The sequence below is a fragment of the Populus alba genome, chromosome 17 (assembly GCF_005239225.2).
Source record: "Populus alba chromosome 17, ASM523922v2, whole genome shotgun sequence".
In the NCBI taxonomy this organism is placed as follows: domain Eukaryota; kingdom Viridiplantae; phylum Streptophyta; class Magnoliopsida; order Malpighiales; family Salicaceae; genus Populus; species Populus alba.
The window spans coordinates 19,130,334-19,143,231 of NC_133300.1; the positions used below are offsets into that span (position 1 = coordinate 19,130,334).

The following is a 12,898-nucleotide window of genomic DNA, read 5'->3' on the forward strand; positions in this document are numbered from 1 at the left end:
GAAGTTAGTGAGTTACCAGACCAATTACCCTTGAACTTGATTGCACACCAAGCCTAATTAAGCATATGCTTTGTGAGCTGCTAGACTTAGCATTTTTGGACTTGGTTGCACACCAAGTCTAATTAAGTATAGATTTAGTAAATTGTTGACCCATCATTTTTATAATTAATTGCGCCATAAACCTTAATAATGTGCATGTATTATTCATTTAAGTTGATTTACATGATCAAATTAATATATTTTGTAAAAATTAAACAATGTTAGAATAAAGTCTAATATTTTCCTTTTCATCTTAACTCATGCAAATCATCTAGTAAATTCCATACCTGTAATTACATACTTTTTAAATAATTATCTTTCTTTCCATCAAAGTAATTAAACTCGGTTCTCATTTCAATCCATTATTTAATTCAAAGCCTAGACAAGTAAGGTAAAATAATACTAATTATTTTAAAATAATTTTGTTTTTTTTTTGAAAAAATATTTCTTAAAAAAAGTAATTTAAAATTTGATTAGTTAGACTAAATTACCGGTCAATTTTGTGGGTTAATATTTTTAACACTTGGCTTTGATCAAAAAGATGAATCAACTAAGTTAAAGTATTTAGTGTTGTGATGTATGGAGGATAATATTATTTTAAAAAATGTTTAATTAAAAATGTATTAAGTTTTTTTATTTTTAATATCAAAATCATAAAAAAATATTAAAAATAATAATTTAATAATTTTTCAAAACAAAAACATTTTTTTAAATTCCCTCGTACTCTCTTTCAAAAGCAAAAACAAACTTTTACCTCGAACCCCATTAATGAAAAACCAAGTATGATCAGGTTTCAGTGATCCACCCCAAACAGATCCGGGTCGGTCAAATCATCCTCCACGTAAACAATCCTCCTTCATAAACCATTGCTGACACTTAACACACGCCTTCTTCCTCTCCACCATTTCTTTCTCAGTAACACTTGAGATCTCAAACCTTGGCACCAAAAAGTAACACAAAATGGGGTTAGGCTTATTAGCTTCAAGGCTCATAAGACCTCAAACTGCAGCCCGAACCCTTCTTCTACGCTCCATCGTGACCAAACCGGAGCTTCAATCACCCGAACCCGCAACCGCCCCACAACCCGACCCAACACCTGGTATTCCGCCGCGAACACCATTGGGTGGTGCCCGAGTTCACTTTCCGAACCCGGAAGATGCAATCGAAGTGTTTGTTGATGGGTACCCAGTGAAAATCCCGAAAGGGATGACTGTGTTACAAGCTTGTGAAGTTGCTGGTGTTGATATTCCGAGGTTTTGTTATCATAGTCGGTTGTCGATTGCTGGGAACTGTCGTATGTGTCTTGTGGAAGTGGAGAAGAGTCCTAAGCCTGTTGCTTCTTGCGCTATGCCTGCTCTTCCTGGTAGGTTCTTTGATTTTTTTTATCTGGCTTTTTAATTTGGATTGTCAATTTGGTGGAATTGAGTGGAATTTGTTTTAATCTTGAGTAAATATCGGAATTTTTTGGTAATTCATTGTTAGGATTTTCCCCTTTTGTGTTTTTTTTTCCTTGAAATGATTAGTTTTTTTTTTTTTTTTAATTTTAATTATGAGTGGAATTTGTTTTAATTGTCAATAAAGATTGGAAATTCTTGGTAATTTATGGTTAGGATTTTTCCCTTTTGTGATTTTTTTGTTGTTGAAGTGATTAGTTTTTTAATTTGTTTTGTAGGTAGAAATGAATGATAATTTATGTCTGTGATTTGGCTGATTTTAATTAGAATTTGGAGTGTTGGACTTTTCTTTTTTGGGTTTTTGAGCTGGATGGTGAATTTGGTGGAAATGAGTGTAATTTGCGTGGATGTTGAGTAAAGATTGCAAATTTTTGTTGTTTATTTGGGGCTTTGCTTTAATTGTTCATTTTGTAACTTGTATTTTGGGTTTTTATGACTTCTTTGGGGTTTGATTTTTTAACTGGTTTATTTGGTGTTTAATTTGGTAAAAATGAGTGCAATTTGTATGATTATTGATTGAAGAACAGAACATTTTTGATAATCGATGGTTTAGGCTTTTGGCTTTTTGTGATTTGGGTTCTTAGTTCTCTAATTACTCTATTGGTAGAAATGACTGCTAACTTTTGATGGTGATCGTGTGATCTTGATGGGCTTAAGTGGTAATTGGTGTTCATGTGGTTTAACTGGGTTTTCAATTTAGTTCTGGATATCCATTTACCAATTGAAAATGGGATTTAATTTATTATATATGGTGTTATTTTTTTGGAAATTGGAATCTTATGGATCATTTCATTAAAAAGGATAAGATTTAATTTGGCATCTGTTTGCTCATTTGTTATAATAGATTTATGTCCTTGATGCCCTGAGTATGAAATGCAATGTAACAATGTGGTACATTTGGGGGTCTAGATTATGGTGTGCTTTAATTGTTTGATATATTGAACATTCTATTATTTATGATTTTTGCTTTCTCCCAAACAAGTCATGATGGGTAATTCGTTTTTAGTTGGATGTTGTTCTTAAAGCTATTGTTTTTCTCGTTGCTTTTTTTTTTTTTACCCTAGAGGTTCATTTAGATGTGTATTATTTTGTCTCATTTTTGTGTAGTTCACCTTTTCAAGTTTGCAGGTGATCTCTTTTGCTCTTTTGATTTTTTCCTTGTTTTCTGGTCTTGTGACTGAGAAACTAGTTGGTTTTAGTTTCTTGCCATGTGCTCAGCAGAAAATTTTGTTTTTATTTTATTATGATTGATTTAATGTTTCTAGTTTTTTGGTTTGTTTTTGCTCTCAATGTCAATGTTTCTGATTTATTTGCTACTTTAAAAGCTTCATCACACACACACATATATGATTCATCTCAGATTTGATTTATGGCATGCATTGTATATGCAAATGCATTTTGATTTGCTTATATAACTATAAGAAATGGCTATTTTATGATGCAAGCTCTTTGTATGAATTTGCATGTATCCTTAGTTTTTCCCTTTTGTTTCATAATCTTTTTTTTTTAGGATCTTTTGGTTTCTTAATTTGTTGATTGAAGTTTCAGGATTGCATAGTTTAAGAATATGTATTCTCTTTAGCGTCTGTTTTATTTCTTAATGATGTTTCATTTATCAGAGGGTTTATATTGTAGGAATGAAGATTAAGACAGACACACCCGTGGCAAAGAAAGCACGAGAAGGGGTTATGGAATTTTTGCTGATGAATCACCCATTAGATTGTCCAATTTGTGATCAAGGTGGAGAGTGTGATCTTCAGGATCAGTCTATGGCATTTGGATCTGATCGTGGCAGGTTCACTGAAGTGAAGCGATCAGTTGTCGATAAGAATCTTGGCCCTTTGGTGAAGACTGTGATGACTCGTTGCATTCAGTGTACAAGGTTTGATTCTGAAACCACTTGTTCATGTTATCTATTATATGAACATGATTATTTTAAATCATCAGACATTTTTTTTGTGCAAGCAGCGTTGAATATGACAGCATATATGTGCATATTCTTTAAAGCAATAATTTGACTTTAGGAGTGCAATGCAATTACTTCTGTTTAGCCTTTTCAATTAGGATAAATTTCATACTTTGGACAAAAATCTTCATGCTGCAAAGAGTTACCAGATCTTGTCAGTGAGTCATTTTCTATTATTCCCCATTGTGGTTGATTTTTCTTTTCTGTTTTTGATGAATGATACACTGAGACCTTGCTAGGGTTTGAATCCTGGACTTTGACCCCATGATTAAGGTTTTAAGAGATTACTTGGTGCAAATTGGGTTAGACTCCACTGCTCATTTCATACTTGATTTTTTATCTCTGTTTTCAGTCTTCCACTTAAGGAAGCTAGTGTAATCCTTGCCATTGTTCTGACTTATCAAGAAATCCAATCTCTATTCAATATGATAATATTCTTTTATTGTTCTGTTTCTTAGATGCGTTCACCTTTGACATCTAGTAGTTTGCGTTTTCATGCTTTTGTCACCTCGCCCTGTTCTAAATACATTTGAAAGAAATTTATGTGGCATGTCCCACATTGATGAATAGAATAATTCCTAAATTAGTTCTGCATACAATGGAAAAACTCTTATCCTTTACCCCCTTTTATGATTAACTTGTTCAGAAGCCAACAGGTTTTGGTGTTTTTCTTTTTAACCAACTTATTTGGTCTTGGATAATCTTCCTTGTACTTTCTTGGTTAATCCATTTTAGCATTTCATATGTTGTTTCATTGATTTTTTTTTTCACTCTAGTGATGTGATCAAGTTAGGTCATGTGCTGTGGGTACTGCATAAAAATGAATCTTTGATGTAATTGTGTGTGAACGCAGCTTTGCCAAATTATTTGATCTGTAAGCTTTGCTAATGGTTGAAGATGCAGTTGATGTCTTTGTAAGTTGCCATAAACTTGTAATAAATCTTTGATGTAATTGCATGTGAATGCAGCTTTGCAATATTAGTTGATCTGTAAGCTTTGCTAATGGTTGAAGTTGCAGTTGCAGTTGATGTCTTTGGAATTTGCCATCAACTTGTTCTTGTTTTCTGTCAGCATTTATACATCTTGATTATAGTTTTGTGCACACTGTGCTATCTTATGATGTGAACTCAAATATTCTTTTGGGACCCTACAGGTGTGTGAGGTTTGCAACAGAAGTTGCTGGGGTTCAGGATCTTGGCATGTTAGGTCGTGGCAGTGGAGAAGAAATTGGAACTTATGTTGAAAAACTTATGACAAGTGAACTATCTGGAAATGTGATAGATATCTGTCCTGTGGGAGCCCTTACCTCAAAACCTTTTGCATTTAAAGCTCGAAATTGGGAGCTGAAAGGTACAGAGACCATTGATGTCTCTGATGCAGTTGGATCCAACATCCGGATTGATAGCAGAGGTCCAGAGGTCCTGCGCATCACTCCACGGTTAAATGAGGTAGACTCCCTGCACTGCAGTGTGTGTTATTTTCATTATTTTTCAGATATTTTTTTGGTTGGGCTAACCAAAATGTCAACTTGCTTCCTTCTAAAACAAATTTGTCTTGTTCTTTGAAGGGCTCAGAATTTTTGTGAATAGGAAATAAGGCTATTGTTTTATATTTGGCAATTAGGTTTACCAAGTGGCATTTGCATTTTATCTTCGTTCTGGTGTTGACAAGGATTTTATGAGTTTCAATAAATGTTAAACTATACAAAATCCATCAATTTTACTAGTAGATTCTTTTGCTTGAGAGTGTATGAATAGATCAACAGCTTAATTGTAGCATTCTAAAAGTAGGCTGCTGTGTTTATTCTAGTTTTATGTTATGCAAAATAAGTTAATGTTCAGTGATGTTAGACCCGCTGTTTTCAGTTTGTGAAGGACTACTGGTCCTCTTAACTTGTTTCTTTCAACAGATTGATTTATGATCTTATTGCTTTGATTTCTTTCAAGTGAATTACTTCGAAGATAATCAAGCTGATTAATTCTGGCTCTTTTGTTGTGTATTTTACATAAATTAATTATGGGGCAAAGCACTTCAATATACTCTGTTTTAAATATCCTACTATGATTATAATAGATTAAAAAGGTGGAAGAAAAAAAGATCAATAATTTCTGCTTTTATGTCATGGATTTTTAATTGTTTTTTGGTGTACAAGACTGCAAGGCCTGTTCATGATTTTGGACTGGCTTATTTCAGGATATAAATGAAGAATGGATATCAGACAAGACTCGGTTTTGCTATGATGGTCTAAAGAGGCAGAGGCTAAATGATCCTATGATTCGTGGCACAGATGGGCACTTCAAGGTCGTGAGCTGGCATGATGCCTTAGCTGTGGTTGCTGAGATTGCCCATCAAGTTAAACCAGAGGAAATAGTGGGGATTGCTGGTAAACTATCTGATGCTGAATCCATGATGGCGCTGAAAGATTTCTTAAACAAAATGGGGTCAAATAATGTGTGGTGTGAAGGAAATGGACCTAGCCCAAATGCTGATCTTCGATCTGGATATATTATGAACTGTGGCATTAGTGGTCTTGAGAATGCAGATGTTTTCCTCTTGGTTGGCACCCAGGTAATCGTATGGACATTTTTAGTCATTTATAGAACGGAACTCTTAGATTTCAGCTGTGCTTTGTGCTATTTCTTTGTGTATGACTTCACAGCCATTAATTTGTTCTTTGCACTTGTACACTGTTTTACACTTTTTCCTTGCCACGCTGACTTCGAAATAATCTTGTTTCCAAGGCATTTGGATTGATTGAGACTTTGTCATTATCTCATATATTGTTTGCTGAATTGTCAGCCAAGGGTAGAAGCTGCCATAGTTAATGCCAGAATCCGCAAGACAGTTCGAGGAAGCAATGCTAAGGTTGCTTATGTTGGCCCTCTTACAGAATTCAACTATGATTGTGAGCATCTAGGCACTGGCCCTGAAACTCTTACTGAAATTGCAGAGGGTCGCCACCCATTTTGCTCAACACTTTCAAATGCCAAAAACCCTGCCATCGTTGTTGGTGCTGGACTCTTTGAGAGATCAGACAAGGATGCAATTTTCTCTGCTGTTGAAACCATTGCGAAAAATGGAAATGTTGTAAGACCTGATTGGAATGGTTTCAATGTGTTGCTTCTCAATGCTGCCCAAGCTGCAGCACTTGACCTTGGACTTGTGCCAGAATCTATCCAAAGTATTGAGAGCGCCAAATTTGTGTATCTGATGGGTGCTGATGATGTGGATTTGGAAAAGCTTCCAAGTGATGCCTTTGTTGTTTATCAGGGGCACCATGGGGACCGAGGCGTGTACCGTGCCAATGTAATTCTCCCAGCATCAGCATTCAGTGAGAAAGAAGGGACATATGAAAACACAGAAGGGTGTGCGCAGCAGACTTTGCCTGCAGTTCCAACAGTTGGTGATTCCAGGGATGATTGGAAGATAATTCGTGCTCTTTCCGAGGTAGCAGGGGTGCAGTTGCCCTATGATACAATTGGGGCTGTCCGATCTCGGATTAGGACTGTTGCACCAAACCTCTTGAGCATGGACGAGAGAGAGCCAGCTACCTTTTGGGCTTCATTGAAGCCTGAGGTTAATCAGAAGATGAATTCAACTCCTTTCCAGGCTGCTATAGAGAATTTCTATATGACTGATTCTATTACCAGGGCATCAAAGATAATGGCTCAATGCAGTTCACTGCTGCTAAAGAAGTGAGTTCTTGATTTGTTTTATCTTTCCAAAAAACTTGCAAATTTACTTTTATTTGTATAATCATTCAAGCCGTGCAAGGCCTTGTTTGGCAAAGGGGCAAGCTTGTGGAACTTTGGAAGTACATCCAATAAGGTTACTTTTGGATTCTGTTTATTTCACTGTAACATGTCCAATGTAATAGCATTTCCCTGTAACCTTTTTGTGTGTAAGACACTGGACTTCCCAGGTTTTTTTTGGCTCAATCTTGTAAGATGCTCCAGTTTGCGGCAGCATCTGCTTTTGTTCACCAATTCTATTTAATAAAGAAACATCCTCGTGGAGTGAAGTTATCTTTTTAGTTAATTCTTATCCATGGTGGGCTAGTGTGTTAATTAAAAAAGCAGGTTGTCTCCTCATTACTTGATAAGCTCTTTGTTCACAACTGTTGAAAACCATATTCAAGGAGTTTCCTTTCAGTTTCAAGTAGCTCACTGTTTGGTCTCTAACCCTCCACGAGTGCATTTTGTCATCTCCATTGCAAGCTTCTGTAGCTTCTTACCCTTAAGCATCTTGCCATGATCTCAACCCATTCGCTATACGGTATGGACCCCAATTTGTCCCACTTTAGCAAACTATAAGGTGCTACTTTGGCAGTTAGGGACAATCTAGCAATGAAGGAATGCCTACCTCGTTCATGCATTACAAGATTCATTGGATTTTACATCAAATTAAAAAGGGCTGTTGAGTAGCAGACTCGGTATTTGAAGATATTTGAAAACAACAAAAAAGAAAACAATTGGAGATATTTGAAGCACGTCGTGTTGCACACTGATCATGGAAACATCTCATAAAACTAGAGCAATTATTTATTTTGCTCCTTAAATTCATCTAAATTGATAGTGTTGCTCATAGACGATCAGAAGCATTATTTCTACAAGTTCCATGGCCAGTAATATCAGTTTCCTGTGACTCTGTCAAGTTCATGAGCAGACTTGGTATCGTCTTGAGAAGCAGAATCAGCATTTCCACCACAAATTTTCATAATATTATTACAGCATCTACTAAATTGAAGCGTGCTAAAAGTGGCTCCATGACTAACACCAGTTGTTGCAGTAACAACTGGTGTTAGTCAAACTGATTGGATGATGGGGGTTGGACATGAGGTTAGAAAGATTTTCCATGATGTTACCAGCACTGTTTACCTATAAAATCTAAAAGGAGGAGCCATTGGCATCTGTTAAGGCATTTTTTTATTGTTTCTTGTAAATCAGGGAGAATCAAGCTCAAGACTAGTTGATTACTCTAGTTCTAAGCACTGTCTTTTAAGTGCATTGATTAATTAAAAAATGCAAGTCAATCTTGTTTTTTTTCATAGAGCATTTACCTGATCTTTATGTTTTCATCTCATAATTGAAGTTTCATCAAGGTTATGCATGCTGATGTTACAGCCAGATTAGCAGGGGTGATTATGCATAACAGAGAGGATCCTGTAATTCCAATAGGTGCCAGCAAATGGTCATCAGTTGACTACTCACCATCCAAAGTCTAGTACCATAATATCTTTGAATTGTCATCTCCTCCTTTGGCCACACTTCTATGTCATCCTCTGACGCTAAACCAAGGAAGCCTGCACTTTTGCTGATTAGTAACATCAATTCTGGAAACAGAACATCTTTGTTCTCACCAGTATTTCATCAGTGAGAAAACGAGAATTACATCATCAGCATAATTTCCTACTCGATTCATTTCCTTCTATGGCTATGGATCGATGACATTACTATCATTTCCTTTGATAATGAAAACCATAAAGGATTTTCAGAAAGGAGAATCTGATTATAGATTGGTTCCTGCGAAGAACTTTCAGAAATGCCCTAAAGTGGCTTCTGGAGGAATGTCTGGCAGATGACTACTTGGTGTTCTACTTCTCAGGACATGCATTCAGAGTTCTAATAACCTGATTTCAATGTCGATGCCTCAACTAGGAAAATCAGAATTCAGAGTTCTAGCTAAATGTTATCAAGAACACACCAGAAGATCCTCATAATGAAGATATTTATGATTTATAAAATAAGACAAACAAAGATAGTATGAAGTAGAATTGCAAGTACAAGGTAATGGTAACTCAAGGTTCATTTGGTCTCGCTCTCGTTATTTACAAGGCTAAGTAAAGAAAGAAAAGGCATGAACAACAATTTCACCAAAAGAAAATACGCGGGGAAGGAAATTAAGATGAAATCTTTATACCCATAAATGCAATGCCAAAAAGTCCAATTGCTGTAATCTATTACAATCCCCAATGTCCCCGTCATTCCAATGTTGATGCGTCCAATCCATTCAAGGATTCTTGGATCGCTTTACAGTTGATTTCAATGTCAGGGATGTGAGCTATCTGAGACCAGTCCTTTCCTCTCTCTTTCTCATACCTTTTCTCCAAATTTGGACAATCGTAGATCACTAGAGATAGGAGAGAAGTGAGATGTTGTCTTCGAATCACACTAAAAACAGGGGATGTGAGCAAGAAATGGCAAGTATATTGAGAAATGGAAAGGGTGAAAGTGTTTGGTTATGGGATTTACTTCTGCTATCGATCTATTTTTATCACTGATTTTAGTGTGATTCGAAGACAACATTCGTCAACTTGAATTTTCTTGTTGGCATGGTAAAAGTCTTCTTCCGGCGCTTGCCAACCCGCGTGCTAGTGTTGAATAAAATATAAATCACTATCAAGTGTTGAAATTTATAACCATGGGTTCATGGATACGAGTTCTTAAATCATATTATGCCTTCAGGTTCTTTGACAATTGTAGATTAAAGTATCATTTTTACTTTAAGGGTGCTCAACGTAATAGGAAGAAAAATGAATAAATTTTTTATTTTTTTCCCCTTTGGTTTTACATTTCGGTTTGACTAAAAAATACAGTATCAATCCTTATATTTTTTTTTTGTTTATAAAATTTTTAGTATAGCCTGTACGAGCTCGGTCAATAATCATTTAGGGATTAATGATTCAAGGGAAAAGCATGGAGTAATTTCAAGTGTATAAAGTAACTTTCTTAAATCCAGTCACAGCTAGAGATGTGATCTGCATTACCTCAAAACAAAATCTTTTTAAACCATTTCCAGGCACTGGAAATCTGGATATCCATGAAGGTGATTAAAGTTAAGATTCCATTATTCAACACAAAATGCAGAATCAATCATAAGACAAGCAAGCAAAGGAATAACATCCCTTGCAGCCTCAAATACAAATGGAAACAAATTGAAAGATATCCATCCTACTGACACAAATCTTTCCAAGGTTCCTTGTAAGTACAACTACTAACAACATTATTTTGTTTGAGGTGTTGCTTGAGATTCTCATGGCTTCCACAGGATGGTGGTTTCTACAATCATGGAAGTCGCAACATGTAGATCCATGTTTGAAGCAGGCATTATGTCCTCATAATACCCCTTTCCTTCTCTCTCTATGTCACGGCCAACACAAATGGAAGCTTTGCGATTAGAGAACTTAAGCAGCAAGGAAATTGTTTCTTTTCCCTCTTACCCAATTGAAAGTACTAATATCCTCTGTTTCGTGCCGCCGTCCGGTAAGTCTCTGCTCAATCCCTTTCTCCATAGACTGCAATATGTTCTTTATGCCTCAGACCAAGCTTTTCAACTGCTTTCTTGATGACTTCACAGCCTCCTTCATTTCTCATAGACATAGCACTGAAAATGTGAAGAATTTTCAAGTATAAGATAAAAAAAAAATAGCAAGTGTGGAACAAAGAAGCAAATAAATTAAGCTTCAATCAACGATTCAAATTTGAACCTGTAATTTTTATGTGCCCCCGCTCCTTTCCAATCTTCTTGACAAAACAGAAGTCCAATTTCCTGAGAGATCAGACAATAAAAGTACTGAAAACATGCACACTGGCAGCATCCAGTAGGGTACGATGAAATAAAAATTGACCTGAGTTGGCTTAGGATCGAATGAAAGCACAACTCCAGCAACATCAGTAATCCTCTGTTAACATAAATATAGACATTTCAGAAAACAATAGAAATTGGAATAGTTCTACCATCTTCTGTATTCAAGTACCTCCAAAATGTACCGAGCTGCAGCCCATAATTCATCTCCAACAGAGATACCGACTGAAGGTCAGCTTGAAATTTCCACTGCATGAAAATGAAAATGGTTTAACGTTGTAAAACAGAACAAGATTAGAATGGTTCTAAACTAGAACTGTAAGATTAAAATGGTAGAAGGGATATGCTCGTCCTTTTATTTTACCTCGCCCTACATCACTTCTCCGTTCATACCACTAATGTTCATACCGGCATACAGGCATCCCGTCTACTGTGCATCAACAATGCCGAAGGCTTCATCAACACCTACACCACAGTAGTATTGTCACGACCCGAATCCTGGATCCATGACCGACACATAAATAAGATTCTCCTCCAAAGTTCCATACCTATGCGAACCCAAACTTACATACAAACTTATCCTTCAAAACTCAATCAGAGTTCAACACAGTATTAACAACAAAATTAACTTCTTATAATATAATTTAATTGTCTTAATACAAGAGTTAATATAATTTCATAGTTTTGAAGAACTAACTTGACAAAAAAAGAAGGTACAAATTACAACCAAAAAGCTGGTTCAGAAGGTTCAACAAAAGTGACCTGCTATCAAGCTACAAGCCTGAAAAGGATAAATAATGAGAGGGTGAGTTCAACAACTCAGTGAGTAGATAACGTTCAATATACACACACGAGGTAATACAGCAATGAGAAATATATATACAAGTATGGCTCTAGGTTCTTATAGAAAGGTTTCTCAAATTGGCCATAACAAGAATATCATATGGTAGAACTCGTCAGAAAATCAAAATGCAATAAGCATGAGGCTCCGTACTGTGAAATGATCAGTCCACACAGGTTGGTGACTCCCCCAACCAACTAGGGTTCAGATACAATGTGCCCAAAGACTAACACTACCCTGTTAGCATGGGTATTATGACTGACATACCATAGGTTCATAATCATAATCAAACAAACATATTCATATTTCAAGGCTCAACTCATGACATCAATCAAATGAGGAGCTATTAATTCAGAAGTCAATTCAAAATATATACCGGTTCATATCAAGAATTCAAATTCAACAAATGATCATGCTTTATCATAACAAAGATAATAGTCAACATATATATTATAAAGAAGCATGATCCAATTATATTAACAATTAAAATATTTATAATATTTCTCATGCATATGGAAAATTATCCACTCACTTGACTCAAAAGCAAACAGTACTCAAAAGTTGATACCGAAGGAAATCCTATTGACGTCTCGCCGGTAGAATATCAGGATTATCTGAATACAAAGGAGACACATTCAAGAACGACTCGAAAGAACATTTAACATATTTAATACACTTAACTAAAGGTGTATTCCATAACCCTATATGTTTTTAGACTAAACTAGTTATTTTTTCAAAAACCTAAAAATTAACGGTTTTCCTCGAAATCTAATCCATAATAAAACAACTAATAAAATTGGTAATAATTCACTAAATAACTCTTAATTATTCATCAAACTAATCTGCAAAAGCTAATATTACAGCTAAGGACTAATCTGGAATTTATCATATTTTTAGGGCCAAATTGTAATTTTCGTCTAATTGGAGGACCCAACTAAAAATATCATAAATTCATGAATATAGTGGAATTATGTCCATAATTCATCCTCATTTCTTTCCAGAACCTCTAATTAT

At 35.6% G+C, this 12,898-nt stretch overlaps 1 protein-coding gene across 1 annotated transcript; it reads left to right on the forward strand.

The window, feature by feature from the left end:
• The first annotated feature begins 810 nt into the window (after nt 1–810).
• On the forward strand, nt 811–7,497 carry LOC118052547 (NADH dehydrogenase [ubiquinone] iron-sulfur protein 1, mitochondrial). Its single transcript, XM_035063545.2, has 5 exons — nt 811–1,402; nt 3,129–3,375; nt 4,613–4,907; nt 5,653–6,027; nt 6,259–7,497. Exons 1-5 carry the CDS (start codon nt 1,000–1,002, stop codon nt 7,156–7,158), a joined length of 2,220 nt encoding a protein of 739 aa, XP_034919436.1. The 5' UTR covers nt 811–999; the 3' UTR covers nt 7,159–7,497.
• The last annotated feature ends 5,401 nt before the right edge of the window (nt 7,498–12,898 follow it).

Excerpts from the sequence above, each read along its gene's own strand:
- LOC118052547 (XM_035063545.2), top strand. The coding sequence starts at position 1,000 with ATGGGGTTAGGCTTATTAGCTTCAAGGCTCATAAGACCTCAAACTGCA. Across the intron at positions 3,376-4,612 it reads CGTTGCATTCAGTGTACAAG|GTGTGTGAGGTTTGCAACAG; the intron begins GTTTGATTCTGA and ends GGGACCCTACAG. Across the intron at positions 6,028-6,258 it reads TCCTCTTGGTTGGCACCCAG|CCAAGGGTAGAAGCTGCCAT; the intron begins GTAATCGTATGG and ends CTGAATTGTCAG.